Source organism: Delphinapterus leucas, chromosome 6 (genome assembly GCF_059928025.1).
Source record: "Delphinapterus leucas isolate spDelLeu-1000000601 "Yukka" chromosome 6, BTC_Dleu_Yukka2, whole genome shotgun sequence".
Taxonomy (NCBI): domain Eukaryota; kingdom Metazoa; phylum Chordata; class Mammalia; order Artiodactyla; family Monodontidae; genus Delphinapterus; species Delphinapterus leucas.
Window position 1 is genome coordinate 92,389,062 of NC_143134.1, and position 18,842 is coordinate 92,407,903.

The window sequence follows — 18,842 nt, forward strand, 5'->3', positions numbered from 1 at the left end:
CGATGGACACTTAGGTTGCTTCCATGCCCTGACTATTGCAAATAGAGCTGCAATGAACATTGTGGTACATGACTCCTTTTGAATTATGGTTTTCTCAGGGTATATGCCCAGTAGTGGGATTGCTGGGTCGTATGGTAGTTTTATTTTCAGTTTTCTAAGGAACCTCCATACTGTTCTCCACAGTGGCTGTATCAATTTACATTCCCACAAACAGTGCAAGAGGGTTCCCTTTTGTCCACACCTTCTCCAGCATTCACTGTTTGTAGATTTTTTGATGATGGCCATTCTGACTGGTGTGAGGTGATACCTCATTGTAGTTTTGATTTGCATTTCTCTGATGATTAGTGATGTTGAGCATCCTTTCATGTGTTTGCTATCTGTATATCTTCTTTGGAGAAATGTCTATTTAGGTCTTCTGCCCATTTTTGGATTGGGTTGTTTGTTTTTTCGATACTGAGTTGCATGAGCTGCTTGTAAGTTTTGGAGATTAATCCTTTGTCAGTTGCTTCATTTGCAAATACTTTCTTCCATTCTGAGGGCTGTCTTTTTGTCTTGTTTATGGTTCCTTAGCTGTGCAAAAGCTTTTAAGTTTCATTAGGTCCCATTTGTTTATTTTTGTTTCTATCCAATTTCTCTAGGAGGTGGGTCAAAAAGGATCTTGCTGTGCTTTATGTCATAGAGTGTTCTGCCTGTGTTTTCCTCTTAGAGTTTGATAGTGTCTGGCCTTACATTTAGGTCTTTAATCCATTTTGAGTTTATTTTTGTGTGTGGTGTTAGGTAGTGTTCTAATTTCATTCTTTTACATGTAGCTGTCCAGTTTTCCCAGCACCACATATTGAAGAGGCTGTCTTATCTCCATTGTATATTCTTGCCTCCTTTATCAAAAATAAGGTGACCATATGTGTGTGGGTTTATCTCTGGGTTTTCCATCCTGTTCCATTGGTCTATATTTCTGTTTTTGTGCCAGGACCATACTGTCTAGGTTACTGTGGCTTTGTAGTATAGTCTGAAGTCCAGGAGCCTGATTCCTCCAGCTCCGTTTTTCCTTCTCCGGATTGCTTTGTCTATTCGGGGTGTTTTGTGTTTCCATACAAATTGTGGAATTTTTTGTTCTAGTTCTGTGAAAAATTCCAGTGGTAGTTTGATAGGGATTGCATTGAATCTGTAGATTGCTTTGGGTAGTAGAGTCATTTTCACAATGTTGATTCTTCCAATCCAAGAACATGGTATATCTCTCCATCTGTTTGTTATCATCTTTAATTTCTTTCATCAGTGTCTCATAGTCTTCTGCATACAGGTCTTTTGTCTCTTTAGATAGGTTTATTCCTAGGTGTTTTATTCTTTTTGTTGCAGTGGTAAATGGGAGTATTTCCTTAATTTCTCTTTTAGAATTTTCATCATTAGAGTATAGGAATGCAAGAGATTTCTGTGCATTAATTTTGTATCCTGCTACTTTACCAAATTCATTGATTAGCTCTAGTAGTTTTCTGGTAGCCCCTTTAGGATTCTCTATGTATAGTATCATGTCATCTGTAAACAGTGACAGCTTTATTTCTGTTTTTCTGTTCTGGATTTCTTTTATTTCTTTTTCTTCTCTTATTGCTGTGGCTAAAACTTCCAAAACTATGTTGAATAATAGTGTTGAGGGTGGACAACCGTGTATTGTGCCTGATCTTAGTGGAAATGGTTTCACTGTTGAGAACAGTGTTGGCTGTGGGTTTGTCATATATGGCCTTTATTGTGTTGAGGCAAGTTCCCTCTATGCCTACTTTCTAGAGTGTTTTTTATCATAAATGGCTGTTGAATTTTGTCAAAAGCTTTTTCTGCATCTACTGAGACGATCATATGGTTTTTAATCCTTCAGTTTCTTAATGTGGTGTATCACATTGATGGATTTGCATATATTGAAGAATCCTTGCATTCCTGGGATAAACCCCACTTGATCATGGTGTATGATCCTTTTAATGTGCTTTTGGATTCTGTTTGCTAGTATTTTGTTGAGGATTTTTCCATCTGTTTTCATCAGTGATATTGGCCTGTAGTTTTCTTTCTTTGTGACATCTTTGTCTCATTTTTGTATCAGGGTGATGGTGGCCTTGTAGAATGAGTTTGGGAGTGTTGCTCCTGCTGCTATATTTTGGAAGAGTTTGAGAAGGATAGGTGTTAGCTCTTCCCTAAATGTTTCGTAGAATTCGCCTGTGAAGCCATCTGGTCCTGCACTTTTGTTTGTTGGAAGATTTTTAATCACAGTCTCAATTTCATTGCTTGTGATTGGTCTGTTTATATTTTCTATTTCTTCCTGGTTCAGTCTCGGAAGGTTGTGCTTTTCTAAGAATTTGTCCATTTCTTCCAGGTTGTCCATTTTTTTGGCCTATAGTTGCTTGTAGTAATCTCTCTAATCTTTCTAATTCTATTGATTTGAGTCTTCTCTCTTTTTTTCTTGATGATTCTGGCTAATGGTTTATCAATTTTGTTTATCTTCTCAAAGAACCAGCTTTTAGTTTTATTGATCTTTGTTATCGTTTCCTTCATTTCTTTTTCATTTATTTCTGATTGGATCTTTATGATTTCTTTCCTTCTGCTAACTTTGGGGCGTTTTTTGTTCTTTTTTCTCTCATTGGTTTAGATGTAAGGTTAGGTTGTTTGTTTTATTTGAGATGTTCCTTGTTTCTTGAGGTGGGGATGTATTGCTCTAAACTTCCCTCATAGAACTGCTTTTGCTGCATCCCATAAGTTTTGGGTCATTGTGTTCTCGTTGTCATTTGTTTCTAGGTATTTTTTGATTTCCTCTTTGATTTCTTCAGTGATCTCTTGGTTATTTAGTAGTGTATTGTTTAGCCTCCATGTGTTTGTATTTTTTACAGATTTTTTCCTGTAATTGATACCTAGTCTCATAGGGTTGTGGTCGGAAAAGATACCTGATATGATTTCAGTTTTCCTAAATTTACCAAGGCTTGATTTGTGACCCAGGATATGATCTATCCTGGAGAATATTCCATGAGCACTTGAGAAGAAAGTGTATTCTGTTATTTTTGGATGGAATGTCCTATAAATATCAATTAAGTCCATCTTGTTTAATGTATCATTTAAAGCTTGTGTTTCCTTATTTATTTTCATTTTGGATGATCTGTCTATTGTTGAAAGTGGGGTGTTAAAGTCCCCTATTATTATTGTGTTACTGTTGATCTCCCTTTTTATGGCTGTTAGCATTCGCCTTACGTATGAGGTGCTCCTATGTTGGGTGCATAAATGTTTACAATTGTTATATATTCTTCTTGGATTGATCCCTTGATCATTATGTAGTGTATTTCTTTGTCTCTTGTAATAGTTTTTGTTTTAAAATCTATTTTGTCTGATATGAGAATTGCTACTGCAGCTTTCTTTTGATTTCCATTTGCATGGAATATCTTTCCCTCCCCTCACTTTCAGTCTGTATGTGTCCCTAGGTCTGAAGCGGTCTCTTGTAGACAGCATATATACACATCTTCTTTTTGTATCCATTCAGCCAGTCTATGTCTTTTGCTTGGAGCATTTAATCCATTTACATTTAAGGTAGTTATCGATAGGTATGTTGCTATTACCATTTTCTTAATTGTTTTGGGTATGTTATAGTAGGTCTTTTCCTTCTCCTGTTTCCTGCCTACAGAAGTTTCTTTAGCATTTGTTGTATAGCTGGTTTGGTGGTGCTGAATTCTCTTAGCTTTTGCTTGTCTGCAAAGGTTTTAATTTCTCTGTCAAATCCGAATGAGATCCTTGCTGGTAGAGTAATCTTGTTTGTAGGTTTTTCCCTTTCATCACTTTAAATATGTCCTGCCACTCCCTTCTGGCTTGCATAGTTTCTGCTGAAAGATCAGCTGTTAACCTTATGGGTATTCCCATGTATGTTTTTGTTGTTTTTCCCTTGCTGCTTTTTTTTTTTCAATTGTGAAAAGATATATATGTTTTTTACATCTTTATTGGAGTATAATTGCTTTACAGATTGTGTGTTAGTTTCTGCTTTATAACAAAGTGAATCAGTTATACATATACATATGTTCAGATATCTCCTCCCTCTTGCGTCTCCCTCTCTCCCATTCTCCCTATCCCACCCATCCAGGTGGTCACAAAGCACCGAGCTGATCTCTCTGTGCTATGCGTCTGCTTCCCACAAGGTATCTGTTTTATGTCTCGTAGTGTATGTATGTCCATGCCACTCTCTCACTTTGTCACAGCTTACCCTTCCCCGACCCCATATCCTCAAGTCCATTCTCTAGTAGGTCTGAGACTTTATTCCTATCTTACCCCTAGGTTCTTCATGACATTTTTTTTTTCTTAGATTCCATATATATGTGTTAGCATACGGTATTTGTCTTTCTCTTTCTGACTTACTTCACTCTGTACAACAGACTCTAGGTCCATCCATCTCACTACAAATAACTCAATTTCGTTTCTTTTTATGCCTGAGTAATATTCCATTGTATATATGTGCCACGTCTTTTTTATCCATTCATCCAATGATGGACACTTAGGTTGTTCTATCTCCTGGCCATTGTAAATAGAGCTGCAGTGAACATTTTGGTACATGACTCTTTTTGAATTATGGTTTTCTCAGGGTATATGCCCAGTAGTGGGGTTGCTGGGTCATATGGTAGTTCTATTTGTAGTTTTTTAAGGAACCTCCATACTGTTCTCCACAGTGGCTGTAAAAATTCACATTCCCACCAGCAGTGCAAGAGTGTTCCCTTTTCTCCACACCCTCTCCAGCATTTACTGTTTCTAGATTTTTTGATGATGGCCATTCTGACTGCTGTGAGATGATATCTCATTGTAGTTTTGATTTGCATTTCTCTAATGATTAATGATGTTGAGCATTCTTTCATGTGTTTGTTGGCAGTCTGTATATCTTCTTTGGAGAAATATCTATTTAGTTCTTCTGTACATTTTTGGATTGGGTTGTTTGTTTTTTCGTTATTGAGCTGCAAGAGCTGCTTGTAAATTTTGGAGATAAATGCTTTGTCAGTTGCTTCATTTGCAAATATTTTCTCCCATTCTGAGGGTTGTCTTTTGGTCCTGTTTATGGTTTCCTTTGCTGTGCAAAAGTTTTTAAGTTTCATTAGGTCCCATTTGTTCATTTTTGTTTTTATTTCCATTTCTCTAGGAGGTGGGTCATAAAGGATCTTGCTGTGATTTATGTCATAGAGTGTTCTGCCTATGTTTTCCTCTAAGAGTTTGATAGTTTCTGGCCTTATATTTAGGTCTTTAATCCATTTTGAGTTTATTTTTGTGTGTGGTGTTGGGGAGTGTTCTAATCTCATACTTTTACATGTACCTGTCCAGCTTTCCCAGCACCACATATTGAAGAGGCTGTCTTTTCTCCATTGTATATTCTTGCCTCCTTTATCAAAGATAAGGTGACCATATGTGCGTGGGTTTATCTTGGCTTTCTATCCTGTTCACTTGATCTATATTTCTGTTTTTGTGCCAGTACCATACTGTCTAGGTTACTGTAGCTTTGTAGTATAGTCTGAAGTCAGGGAGCCTGATTCTTCCAGCTCTGTTTTTCGTTCTCAAGATTGCTTTGGCTATTCGTGGTCTTTTGTGTTTCCATACAAATTGTGAAATTTTTTGTTCTAGTTCTGTGAAAAATTCCAGTGGTAGTTTGATAGGGATTGCATTGAATCTGTAGATTGCTTTGGGTAGTAGAGTCATTGTCACAGTGTTGATTCTTCCAGTCCAAGAACGTGGTATATCTCTCCATCTATTTGTATCATCTTTAATTTCTTTCATCAGTGTCTTATAATTTTCTACATACAGGTCTTTTGTCTCCTTAGGTAGGTTTATTCCTAGATATTTTATTCTTTTTGTTGCAATGTTAAATGGGAGTGCTTTCTTGATTTCACTTTCAGATTTTTCATCATTAGTGTATAGGAATGCCAGAGATTGCTGTGCATTAATTTTGTGTCCTGCTACTTTACCAAATTCCTTGATTAGCTCTAGTACTTTTCTGGTAGCACCTTTAGGATTCTCTATGTATAGTAGCATGTCATCTGCAAACAGTGACAGCTTTACTATTTCTTTTCCGATTTGGATTCCTTTTATTTCCTTTTCTTCTCTGATTGCTGTGGCTAAAACTTCCAAGACTATGTTGAATAAGAGTGGTGAGAGTGGGCAACCTTGTCTTGCTTCTGATCTTAGTGGAAATGCTTTCAGTTTTTCACCATTGAGGACGATGTTGGCTGTGGGTTTGTCATATATGGCCTTTATTATGTTGAGGAAAGTTCCCTCTATGCCTACCTTCGCAGGGTTTTTATCATAAATGGGTGTTGAATTTTGTTGAAAGCTTTCTCTGCATCTATTGAGGTGATCATATGGTTTTTCTCCTTCAATTTGTTGATATGGTGTATCACGTTGATTCATTTGCGTATATTGAAGAATCCTTGCATTCCTGGAATAAACCCCACTTGATTATGGTGTATGATCCTTTTAATGTGCTGTTCAATTCTGTCTGCTAGTATTTTGTTGAGGATTTTTGCATCTATGTTCATCAGTGATATTGGCCTGTAGTTTTCTTTCTTTGTGACATCCTTGTCTGGTTTTGGTATCAGGGTGATTATGGCCTCATAGAATGAGTTTGAGAGTGTTCCTCTGCTATATTTTGGAAGAGTTTGAGAAAGATAGGTGTTTGCTCTTCTCTAAATGTTTGATAGAATTTGCCTGTGAAGCCATCTGGTCCTGGGCTTTTGTTTTTTGGAAGATTTTTAATCGCAGTTTCATTTTCAGTGCTTGAGATTGGTCTGTTCATATTTTCTATTTCTTCCTGATTCAGTCTTGGCAGGTTGTGCATTTCTAAGAATTTGTCCATTTCTACCAGGTTGTCCATTTTATTGGCATAGAGTTGCTTGTAGTAATCTCTCATGATCTTTTGTATTTCTGCAGTGTCAGTTGTTACTTCTCCTTTTTGATTTCTAATTCTATTGATTTGAGTCTTCTCCCTTTTTTTCTTGATGAGTCTGGCTAATGGTTTATCAATTTTGTTTATCTTCTCAAAGAACCTGCTTTTATTGATCTTTGCTATCGTTTCCTTCATTTCTTTTTCATTTATTTCTGATCTGATCTTTATGGTTTCTTTCCTTCTGCTAACTTTGGGGTTTTTTTGTTCTTCTTTCTCTAATTGCTTTAGGTGCAAGGTTAAGTTGTTTATTCGAGATGTTTCCTGTTTCTTAAGGTAGGATTGTATTGTTGTAAACTTCCCTCCTAGAACTGCTTTTGCTGCATCCCATAGGTTTTGGGTCGTCGTGTCTCCATTGTCATTTATTTCTAGGTATTTTTTGATTTCCTCTTTGATTTCTTCAGTGATCACTTCATTATTAAGTAGTGTATTGTTTAGCCTCCATGTGTTTGTATTTTTTACAGAACTTTTCCTGTAATTGATATCTAGTCTCATAGCGTTGCGGTCAGAAAAGATACTTGATACAATTTCAATTTTCTTAAATTTACCAAGGCTTGATTTGTGACCCAAGATATCTATCATGGAGAATGTTCCATGAGCACTTGAGAAAAATGTGTATTCTATTGTTTTTGGATGGAATGTCCTATAAATATCAATTAAGTCCATCTTGTTTAATGTATCATTTAAAGCTTGTGTTTCCTTATTTATTTTCATTTTGGATGATCTGTCCATTGGTGAAAGTGGGGTGTAAAGTCCCTTACTATGAATGTGTTACTGTCGATTTCCCCTTTTATGGCTGTTAGTATTTGCCTTATGTATTGAGGTGCTCCTATGTTGGGTGCATAAATATTTACAATTGTTATATCTTCTTCTTGGATCCATCCCTTGATCATTATGTAGTGTGCTTCTTTGTCTCTTCTAATAGTCTTTATTTTAAAGTCTATTTTGTCTGATATGAGAATTGCTACTCCAGCTTTCTTTTGGTTTCCATTTGCATGCAATATCTTTTTCCATCCCCTCACTTTCAGTCTGTATGTGTCTCTAGGTCTGATGTGGGTCTCTTGTAGACAGCATATATACGGGTTTTATTTTTGTATCCATTCAGCCAGTCTGTGTCTTTTGGTGGGAGCATTGAATCCATTTACATTTAAGGTAGTTATCCATAGGTATGTTGCTATTCCCATTTTCTTAATTGTTTTGGGTTTCTTATTGTAGGTCTTTTCCTTCTCTTGTGTTTCTTGCCTAGAGAAGTTCCTTTAGCATTTTTTGTAAAGCTGGTCTGAACTCTCTCAGCTTTGGCTTGTCTGTAAAGGTTTTAATTTCTCCATCAAATCTGAATGAGATCCTTGCTGGATAGAGTAATCTTGGTTGCAGGTTTTTCTCCTTCATCACTTTAAATATGTCCTGCCAGTCCCTTCTGGCTTGAAGAGTTTCTGCTGAAAGAAGAGCTGTTAACCTTATGGGGGTTCCCTTGTGTGTTATTTGTTGTTTTTCCCTTGCTGCTTTTAATATGTTTTCTTTGTATTTAATTTTTGACAGTTTGATTAATATGTGTCTTGGCATGTTCCTCCTTGGATTTATCCTGTATGGGACTCTCTGTGCTTCCTGGACTTGATTAACTATTTCCTTTCCCATATTAGGGAAGTTTTCAACTATAATCTCTTCAAATATTTTCTCAGTCCCTTTTTTTTTTCTCTTCATCTCCTGGGACCCCCAATTCAAATGTTGGTGAGTTTAATGTTGTCCCAGAGGTCTCTGAGACCATCCTCAAGTCTTTTCATTCTTTTTTCTTTATTCTGCCCTGCAGTCGTTATTTCCACTATTTTATCTTCCAGGTCACTTATCCGTTCTTCTACCTCAGATATTCTGCTATTGATCCTTTATAAAGAATTTTTAATTTCATTTAGTGTGTTGTTCGTCACTGTTTGTTTGCTCTTTAGTCTTCTAGGTCCTTGTTAAACGTTTCTTGTATTTTCTCCATTCTATTTCCAAGATTCTGGACCTTTACTATCATTATTCTGAATTCCTCTTCAGGTAGACTGCCTATTTCCTCTTCATTTGTTACGTCTGGTGGGTTTTTACCTTGCTCCTTCATCTGCTGTGTGTTTTTCTGTCTTCTCATTTTGCTTAACTTACTGTGTTTGGGGTCTCCTTTTCGCAGGCTGCAGGTTCATAGTTCCCGTTGTTTTTGGTGTCTGCCCCCAGCGGGTATGGTTGGTTCAGTGGGTTGTTTAGGCTTCCTGGTGGAGGAGACCGGTGCCTGTGTTTTCGTGAATGAGGCTGGATCTTGTCTTTCTGGTGGGCAGGTCCACATCTGGTGGTGTGTTTTGGGGTGTCTGTGGCCTTATTATGATTTTAGGCAGCCTCTCTGCTAATCGGTGAGGTTGTGTTCCTTTCTTGCTAGTTGTTTGGCATAGAGTGTCCAGCACTCTAGCTTGCTGGTTGTTGAGTGGAGCTGGGTCTTAGCATTGAGATGGAGACCTCTGGGAGAGTTTTTGCCGTTTGATATTACGTGGAGCTGGGAGGTCTCTGGTGGACCAATGTACTGAACTTGGCTTTCCCACCTCAGAGGCACAGGCCTGACACCCAGCTGGAGCATGAAGACCCTGTCAGCCACGCGGCTCAGACGAAAAGGGAGAAAAAAAGAAAGAAAACAATAAAAATAAAGTTATTAAAATAAAAAATAATTATTAAAAATAAAAAAAATAAAGAGTAATTTAAAAAAAAGAAGAGAGCAGCCAAACTGAAAAACAAATCCACCAATGATAACAAGCACTAAAAACTAAACTTAAAACAAAACAAAAGAAAAAAGCAAAAACAGACAGACAGAACCCTAGGACAAATGGTAAAAGCAAAGCTATACAGACAAAATCACACAAAGAAGCATACACACACACACACTCACAAAAAGAGAAAAAGGAAAAAAATATATATATCATTGCTTCCAAAGTCCACTACCTCAATTTTGGGATAACTCATTGTCTATTCAGGTATTCCACAGATGCAGGGTACATCAAGTTGATTGTGGAGATTTAATCTGCTGCTCCTGAGGCTGCTGGGAGAAATTTCCCTTTCTTTTATTTGTTCGCACAGCTCTTGGGGTTCAGCTTTGGATTTGGCCCTGCCTCTGCATGTAGGTCACCTGAGGGCGTTTGTTCTTCGCTCAGACAGGACGGGGTTAAAGGAGCTGCTGATTAGGGGGCTCTGGCTCAGGCCAGGGGGAGAGAGGGGTATGGAATGCAGGTTGAGCCTGTGGCGGCAGAGGCCAGTGTTACGTTGCAACAGCCTGAAGTGCGCTGTGTATTCTCCCAGTGAAGTTGTCCCTGGATCACGGGACCCTGGCAGTGGCAGGATGCACAGGGTCTTGGGAGGGGAGCTGTGGTTAGTGACCTGTGCTTGCACACAGGTTTCTTGGTGGCTGCAGCAGCAGCCTTAGCATTTCATGTCTGTCTCTGGTGTCCATGCTGATAGCCGCAGTTCGCACCCTGAAACAATGGTCTCTTGCTTCTTAGGCAGTTCCAGACTTTTTCCCGGACTCCCTCCCGGCTAGCTGTGGCGCACTATCCCCCTTCAGGCTGTGTTCACGCAGCCAACCCCAGTCCTCTCCCTGGGATCTGACCTCCAAAGCCTGAGCCTCAGCTCCCAGCCCCCGCCCATCCCGGCGTGTGAGCAGACAAGCCTCTCAGGCTGGTGAGTGCTGGTTGGCATCGATCCTCTCTGTGGGAATCTCTCCGCTTTGCCCTCTGCATCCCTGTTGCTGTGCTCTCCTCCATGGCTCCACAGCTTCCCTCCCACCATACCCTGTCTTAGCCAGTGAAGGGGTTTCCTAGTGTATGGAAACTTTTTCTCCTTCACGGCTCCCTCCCAGAGGTGCAGGTCCTGTCCCTATTCTTTTGTCTCTGTTTTTTCTTTTGCCCTGCCCAGGTACGTGGGGAGTTTCTTGCCTTTTGGGAAGTCTGAGGTCTTCTGCCAGCGTTCAGTAGGTGTTCTCTAGGAGTTGTTCCACATGTAGATGTATTTCTGATGTATTTGTGGGGAGGAAGGCGATCTCCACGTCTCACTCCTCTGCCATCTTGAAGGTCTCCCTTGCAAATAATTTGCTGATCACTGCCTAGGAGTACAGGATTCAAAGATGGGAAAATAAAACAAATTTTAAATCTTGGCCCTTCTTAATGTAATGAGAGACACTTTAACGGCAAAGTGTAAATAGATTGATTTGTGCTAACCTAAAGGTATGCAAAGAGGGCTATGGGAAAAAATTGAAAGGAGTCACCCAGTTGTCTTATGGGTAGGGGAGAGGTTTAGATCACATCATGGAAAAGATCTTGTTTGAATAGGGTCTTAAAAGATGAGAGGGTGGGTTTCAAGTAGGCGGAGAGATAGTATGTGTAAAGACCAAGGTCATGAAAGACATGATTATCATAATAATGAGATGTGTATGGCCCAGGATAGCATTTGTAATGTGAGCAGTAAGTTGGAACCCCAAAGTAGAAGTTTTCATTGTTAGACCCACTGTTTAGCTCTTATTTCATATACTCTAAGGGAGCCACGAAGATCGTAGAACAGGGAGAGGTATTCATGGTAGTATTTTTATATATAGCGATTACCATAGTGTATTGTAATGTTCTCCTTCACTGGTTGTTGGAGCTCCTCATGGGCTATGACCATGAGTTATAAATTTTTGTATACTAAGCTTTTGGTAGAGCAGCTGTTAAAGCTAATGCTTAGAAAACATTGGTTGAATGACTAATCATGAGTAAAGAGGAATCGGGAGAGAATAATGACAATCTCCTGTGGTGGTTTTAATTTTTTGTGGGTGATAGACCACTTTGTGGTTCTGTTGAAAGCTATAAACCTTCTCCTTGAAAAGGTAAATACGTACAACATTTGGCCTACAGTTTCATGGGATCCTTGTATCCCTGAAGCCAGTCCGTGGATTCCTGGTTCAGAATCCCTCCTTAGGAAATTATACCCAGGGAACCTACAATCACCGCCAAACCTCACCATGAATAAGCTACTGTCTCTTTTAACAGTCTTTTAAATGTTAGATTATAACTGTATCTTTTTCTTATAATTTTCTTGAATTCTCTTCATGCTTGGGAGGATTTAGTTCAAAGAACTGAAGTATCTATGGAGAAAGAAAATAATTTTTATAATGATTGAGGTAAAACTTTGCTGGTCTGTAAAGATAATAGACAAGCATGCTAATTAAGCTAGCAACCAGGAAGCAGCTGCTTGAGGTAATGCTGATGTTCCTTGAGTTTGGGTTTAGCAAGTGAGTTAGGGGTCCTCAAGACCATCCTCCAGCTTGATGATTTGCTAGAAGAACTCACAGGACCCAGAAAAACTGTTATACTCATGGTTTTTATTTATTACAGTGGAAAGATACATATTAAAATCATCTAAAGGAAAAGGGACGCCTCATGGGGCAAAGTCCAGGAGAAACCCAGTACAAGCTTCCAGATGTCCTCTCCCAGTGCAGTAGCACAGGTGCACTCCACAGCTTAGCAATGATGTATGACAGCACATGTGAAGTGTTGCCAACCAGGGAAGCTCACCAGAGCCTTGGTGTCCAGAGTTTTTACTGGGGCTCAGTCACAAAGGGTTTGCAGCATTCTTATCAGGGAAAATATTTCAAGGTGTCAGAGCTCATCTCCCAGGAACTGGCCAAGGGCCAGTCCTGAAGACAGGCCTTTCTTGGGGACGTGTAAGGTTTGAGCAACTTGGGCCTGCTGAGTGAACCCTTTCCTGCACACCAAGTTAGCTGTTCAGAGTTAGCTAGCTTTCTTCTGGCCTGCCCACCTAGCCACTCTTTTTCTAGTTACAGTAGGCCTCTCATCACAGATGGCCATTCTGCAAACCTGGACTCTTCCCTTTCCCTTACCAACATGTAATTGTAAAGTTTGATTGGACTCAAGGACATATGTGTGCTTTGTTGTTTCATGAGATCCTAGTGATCTGTCACTCATTCAGCACTTTTTGAATGTTGCTGTGTACCAGGCCTAGTTTTACATGTGGATCATGAGGGAGAGGAAAAAATAACAGTTCTGGTAAGCAGTGTATGCTTTGGGGAACACTTAATCTTGTTGGAGAGCTTAGTGAAAGGTTGTGTGTGTGTATGGGGAGGTGTTGGTGATAATTAGAAGACTTCCCTTGAGTATAAAGATCAAATAGATAAAAGTGGGCATGGAGCTAGTGTTTCTCCAGTCATTTCTGTAGCCAGTTGCCTGTGTGATTGGAGCACATATGTATTGTTACCTTGCTTGTGAGAAAGTACCCTAATCCTAGTTAGAAGATACATGTCTTTTGGGGATTTGCAAAGGAGAAAGGAATGTCTGGCTCAATACAAATCTATTTCCATTACTCCATTACCATAAACTTACCGTGACATTTCCAACCTACAGTGAGGAGGTGGTAGTATTTTCACATTGCTCCCCAGTCGGGGGAATATATGAATGCCTAGTTTTGGACCAATAAGAATAAGTATAACCTTTATAAATTTCAGTGTACTTTGTTTCAAATGGGAGGGCAAATGCTTGCCTTACATTGATGAAATTGCACGTAACAGTTTTTCTATACTTGGAAGCCAAAAGTTTTAGGAAAAAGCCTGGGTCCAAATTTCAACATGTTTGGCTCCTACATATGTGTGCTTCTTAACAGAATTTGGAATTTATCAGGTTAACAAAGAGTTTGGTTTTTTGAACAGAGCAAAGAAATTGTATAATTATAATAGAATCAGGAATGTATTAGTACAGAGAATATGGGATAATTTAAAATTGTTAACCTTGAGAATTTTTTCTGACAGGATCTTTTCTTTTCCCCCCAGCATTACAGTGTTTCTGCCACCTTTGTACAAAAGACAATTTTACTTGTGTCACAGATGGGCTCTGCTTTGTCTCTGTCACAGAGACCACAGACAAAGTTATACATAATAGCATGTGTATAGCTGAAATCGACCTAATTCCACGAGACAGGCCATTTGTATGTGCACCATCTTCAAAAACTGGGTCTGTTACTACAACATATTGCTGCAATCAGGACCACTGCAATAAAATAGAACTCCCAACTGTTGGTAAGTTGTTGTATAAGTTTTTTCTTGATACTACAAGAAAAGCTCTTAGACTCTATGATTTTAGAGCTGGAAGGGATCTTAGAAATTGTCTATCCCAGTTTATTCAGTATAGAGGCAAGAAGTAACTTGTCCAAAGTAGTAGAGTTATAAGGGTAGCCAAGATCCTGACTCCTGCGTGTGTGTTGTTTGAGAAGGTGGTTCCAAGATACTTTCTCTGAGGTCTGTTGTGCCTAAAAGGGTAGCCTCCTTTAGAGAATACTGATAAAGCCCACCATAGCAATATGTCCTCAGAGTGAAATTTTTTCCTTGTATAATGCTCCAGTCTTTTAAAGCAGTCAGTAATGGGAGGGAATTGAGAGCAGCACTAAACAGTCCAGGTGCCTTCATTTTGTAATATCACCTTGCCTTATGATCTTTATGTATAAATTATTATATACGATTTCTAGGTTTTTGGTCCTTCACCATAGTTTACATTTTAAAATGTCCTGGAAGAGCCAGGAATTTGAAAGCTTCATAAATGCTTAGGATTAGATTAATTTTAAGGTTCTGATTTAAGATGCCAGTCTAAGCTCATCTGTTTAACTCTTCTGGCACTTTCCCCAAATCCAAAATACCTACTATAATAATCAAAGGAATACAAAAATGAGGAAAACCTATATTAATGCTAAGAGAATTAATGGAAGAAATGCCACCCACATGCCTATAGTTGTGAGGAACTCTGCAGTTTATAGTGCAGATTATAACAGACTAGTGAAGAACTGACTATAGGAAAAGAAGTAGGTGAAAGACCCTCTTGCAGAATCCCACCAATACCTTAAGCTGAGGGGCTGGGTGTGAGGCTAGGCTACGGGGGCAAACTCTCAATTCTCCTTTAGGAAGCACCTGCTTTCAGTGCTCACTTTCCACTCAGAGTTGGTCTAGGCATCATGCTAATTAAAGTAGGAAGCACTGCTGTAGCTCAGAGGAAAAGGGCCAGTCCTGCCAGTTGTAGAAGGAAGGCAGTCCTCCACCTAGTTCGAGTGATAACAGCAAAGTAAAACCAAATCTTCAGCATGATAGAGAAGGTCCCTGTGGCAAAGCTCTGTCAGACTGTAATTTTTCTGTCTTTTATATAGGCATCTGCAATTCTAATATGACAAGGAGAATGATAATTCTAGAATTTCCCATTTCCATTATTTGAAATGGCTTGAAATATCAGAATGGAGACTCACAAAACTTTATGAAGAGCTCACTTTATTTTTAATGCTAAAATACACAAATACCGCATTCCCAGGTCCCTGATAATCAGACAGCAAAAAAATTTACCAAATGGAAAGATTGCATGGTTCAAAAGAAGTGAACTGAACTGGATAAATGAGAGTAGATGTCATCCTATGAAGTACACTTACAGCATGTTAGGGAAGAACTTTCAGACAGTCCAAGGTCTGTTTTCAGTTGTTCACAATGAAATGAGAACATTTCACAGTTGTTAAGATCGCTTTCAGATGAAAAGCTCAATTGATGAATTATTTTTAAAAATGCAGTATTGAAAGTGAACAGCAGACTGGATGTTGTAACTTTATTGTCAAGTGTGAGACAAGCTTAAAGCAAGACAAACTTGAGAAATTGTGTTACAATTCAGAGAAAAAGACAGTTGGTGAGCAAATTAAGAGACAGAGAGGACAGATCTAGGTGATCCAATATGGTTAGCATAAAACCAGAAAAAGGCAAAAGGACAGAAGAGAGAAGAAATACTATGTAAAATTAATGAAAAAATACTTAACCAAATATATATAATGAAAAAACTATCAGTTTTCAAGAATAAAGAAAAATTGTGCACACATTCAGTACAAGTGAACACTGGTTACCTATAAAAGGAAAAAAAAAGTTCAGATTTTTTGCTTTTTTTAAATACCAGAAGGCAATGGAATATCATAACATTGCTTGTTACCCAAAATTCTTTAGATGAGCCAAGATTTTTCATATATAAAGGCAACAAGCATCTTTAGATAATTAAGTATTCAGTGTATAAGGACCCATATACTCTTTCTGAAAGGAATTACTAGAATTAGGATTCTTTATCATATGAAATCAATCCAAATAAATATCTCAAGAGTGATAAAGATGTGATGTGAAAGAAAGGGTGGTGAGCCATGAACCAGCATGTGTCAGAATGAATGCCAAAATAGCTGTAATTAATGTGTTTCTGAAACAATGCAAATTGTTAATTGTTAAGAGATTATAAAAAAAGATCTTTAAAGTCTGAGTGATTAAAATAAACTAGAAAGTATACACATGCAAACTATTAAAAAAAGAGAATATATTTTTGCATGAAAAAAATTGGTGGAGATATATACACAGGTGAGTTTGGGGGGATGGTGAGGCTGTAGTTAATTTTTTTTAAAATTTTGCTCATCTGTATTTATATTTTTTAATTTTTTTTCCTGCTATGAGCATATACTAGCCTTGGAATAAGAAGATAAGCCAAACTACTTTTTTTAAAAAAAGAAAATGAAGACAATGACTTAAGAAGAAATATTTAGTGGGAGTTGTTCCAGATTATTGGTTCTTCTATTAGCGATCTGACAGGGCTAAGTGGGGTGGGGGGTGATCCTACAGTGTTTGTGGTAGCTGGCCTTGTTATTTAGGGGATGGCTCAAGACTTCAGGAAGACTAAGTGGATGTTGACAGAGCTGGTGATCATAAAAGGAGAGCCAATGGGAGAAGATTAAGTGCTTCACTTGTTACGGGTTTGAGCTTTATAAGCTGCTGTGATGAGGCTCTGACTAATGGTGGTAGTGGCCAACTGCAGGAAATGTGGAGGATTTAGGAAATTGTGGATGCCGCCTACAGTGTTATTGTTGTTGATGTTTATTTCACTTGAGGCCCTTTTCCAGGAAAGCCATCATCTGGCCTTGGTCCTGTCGAACTGGCAGCTGTCATTGCTGGACCAGTATGCTTCGTCTGCATCTCACTCATGTTGATGGTCTATATCTGCCATAACCGCACTGTCATTCACCATCGAGTGCCAAATGAAGAAGATCCTTCATTAGATCGCCCCTTTATTTCAGAGGGTACTACGTTAAAAGATTTAATTTATGATATGACAACATCGGGTTCTGGATCAGGTAATGTATTTGTTTTTTTCTTTTTCCTAAGATGTCTTTTTAAAATTAACTGTGTTATTTATTAGTTGGCTAAGCCACTTGGCTTAGTATGTTAACACTTGGGATAGTGTGAATACTACTCCAGCTTTGAACCTAATAAAGGTCTTTAAGCTAGGTCTGTATCTGACTATGGCTAGTTTAGTAAGGACAAATAAAATTGACTGACTTATTTGAGCAGTAAAAGTAAGTCACCTTCACATTTGTGTAACTTTGAAAACATTCTCACCTTCTCATGACTCTGTGAGAATAAGGACAGTTATTCCTCTGTAGCTGAGGCCGAAGTTCACAGATGTTCAAATAATCTGCAGTTTACCCATTCTCTTCAGGACTGTTTAGCAGCTTTACTTTTGTATTGAAAGCAGGCATGACAGAGAGTGTGTTTGGAATTGTGAAGGTTATTTGCTTTTTCAACATTAAATTGCTGTCTCTGGCTCAGGCCTAGTTTTTTATTAAACTAATGAATTTTTAGTCATTTTCTCACTTTAGAAAAAAGTCTGACCACCTTGTTATTTAATATAGCTTTATGGATCCATGGCCCTTCTGATATTTGCTTTTCTCAGTTCTCTTTGATTTTTGTGGGATCAGAAATAGATTATCTAATTACCTGAAGCAAATTTTGGCATAGCAATCAGTGCTTCATATTTAAATCAAAAGGGGATTTAATTTTCACTTTTTCTTACATGTGCTTTGGAAGGATACTAAGAGAAGACTCCTATCCTCTACAGTATTGTAATTTGACACTTAATTCCTAGCCAGGAATTAAGAGATCTAGATTCCAGTGCAAGCTTTGTCCTTGATTGGCTGTCTGATCTTGGTTAAACCATGTTTTCTCCTTGGGCTTCTGTTTCCTCATCAGAAATATGGGACAGATACTGTTGATAATAATACTTAAAGTGGTTTGTTAGGACTTTTAAATGAGATGTACTGTCCTTTAAAAAGTATAAATTAACTTCAAATAAGGGCTAGATTCATGGATAAAAAGATTTTAAAATATATGTATAATGAAAATTTCATGAATTTTATAATCAAGTGATTAAAGGAACTCTGTTGGTTTTTTAAATTAATTAATTTTATTTTTTGGCTGCGTTGGGTCTTTGTTGCTGCGCGAAGCCTTTCTCTAACTGTGGCGAGCGGGGGCTACTCTTCATTGTGGTGGCTTCTCTTGTTGCGGAGCACGGGCTCTAGGTGCGTGGGCTTCAGTAGTTGTGGCACGTGGGCTCAGTAGTTGTGGAGCACGGGCTTAGTTGCTGCATGGCATGTGGGATCTTCCTGGACCAGGGCTCGAACCCTTGTCCCCTGCATTGGCAGGCAGATTCTTAACCACTGCGCCACCGGGGAAGTCCCTGAAGGAACTTTAAAGCAGAAATTGTGATTGGGGGAGGAATATGACTCTGAAGCACAAAATCTCACCTGATGATACAGAAAGTTCACATAATGACAAATGTCTTTAAGGGAATGAAGGTATATTCATGTATATATATGTATGTTTATTCATTTAAATATGAAGAAACTGACTTCATGACATAAAGTTTTCTTCTGTAGAATTTGGCCATACATATTCAGTAAGTGAGTTCTGCCCATGACTGCTAGGATACATACAGGCTTACGGTGGAGCCCCCGGGTCTCTTAAGGCAGCCTTTAGGGATCCCTGTGACTGTTGTGAGGAGGGAGGCAGTGACTGGCTGGATTGAGATGG

General features: G+C 38.5%; 1 protein-coding gene across 6 annotated transcripts in view; it reads left to right on the forward strand.

Annotated features, from left to right (window-relative positions):
* Positions 1-18,842, forward strand: part of TGFBR1 (transforming growth factor beta receptor 1) — a 74,085-nt gene that overhangs the window by 26,945 nt on the left and 28,298 nt on the right. For 4 of the 6 annotated variants that reach the window (XM_089912581.1, XM_089912582.1, XM_089912579.1 and 1 more), the window contains exons 2-3: positions 13,755-14,000; positions 16,865-17,107. In XM_089912581.1, coding sequence (XP_089768707.1) covers positions 13,755-14,000; positions 16,865-17,107 — 489 coding nt within the window. The remainder of the gene's footprint in view (positions 1-13,754; positions 14,001-16,864; positions 17,108-18,842) is intronic. The other 2 variants (XM_089912580.1, XM_022600273.2) reach the window with 1 other exon arrangement.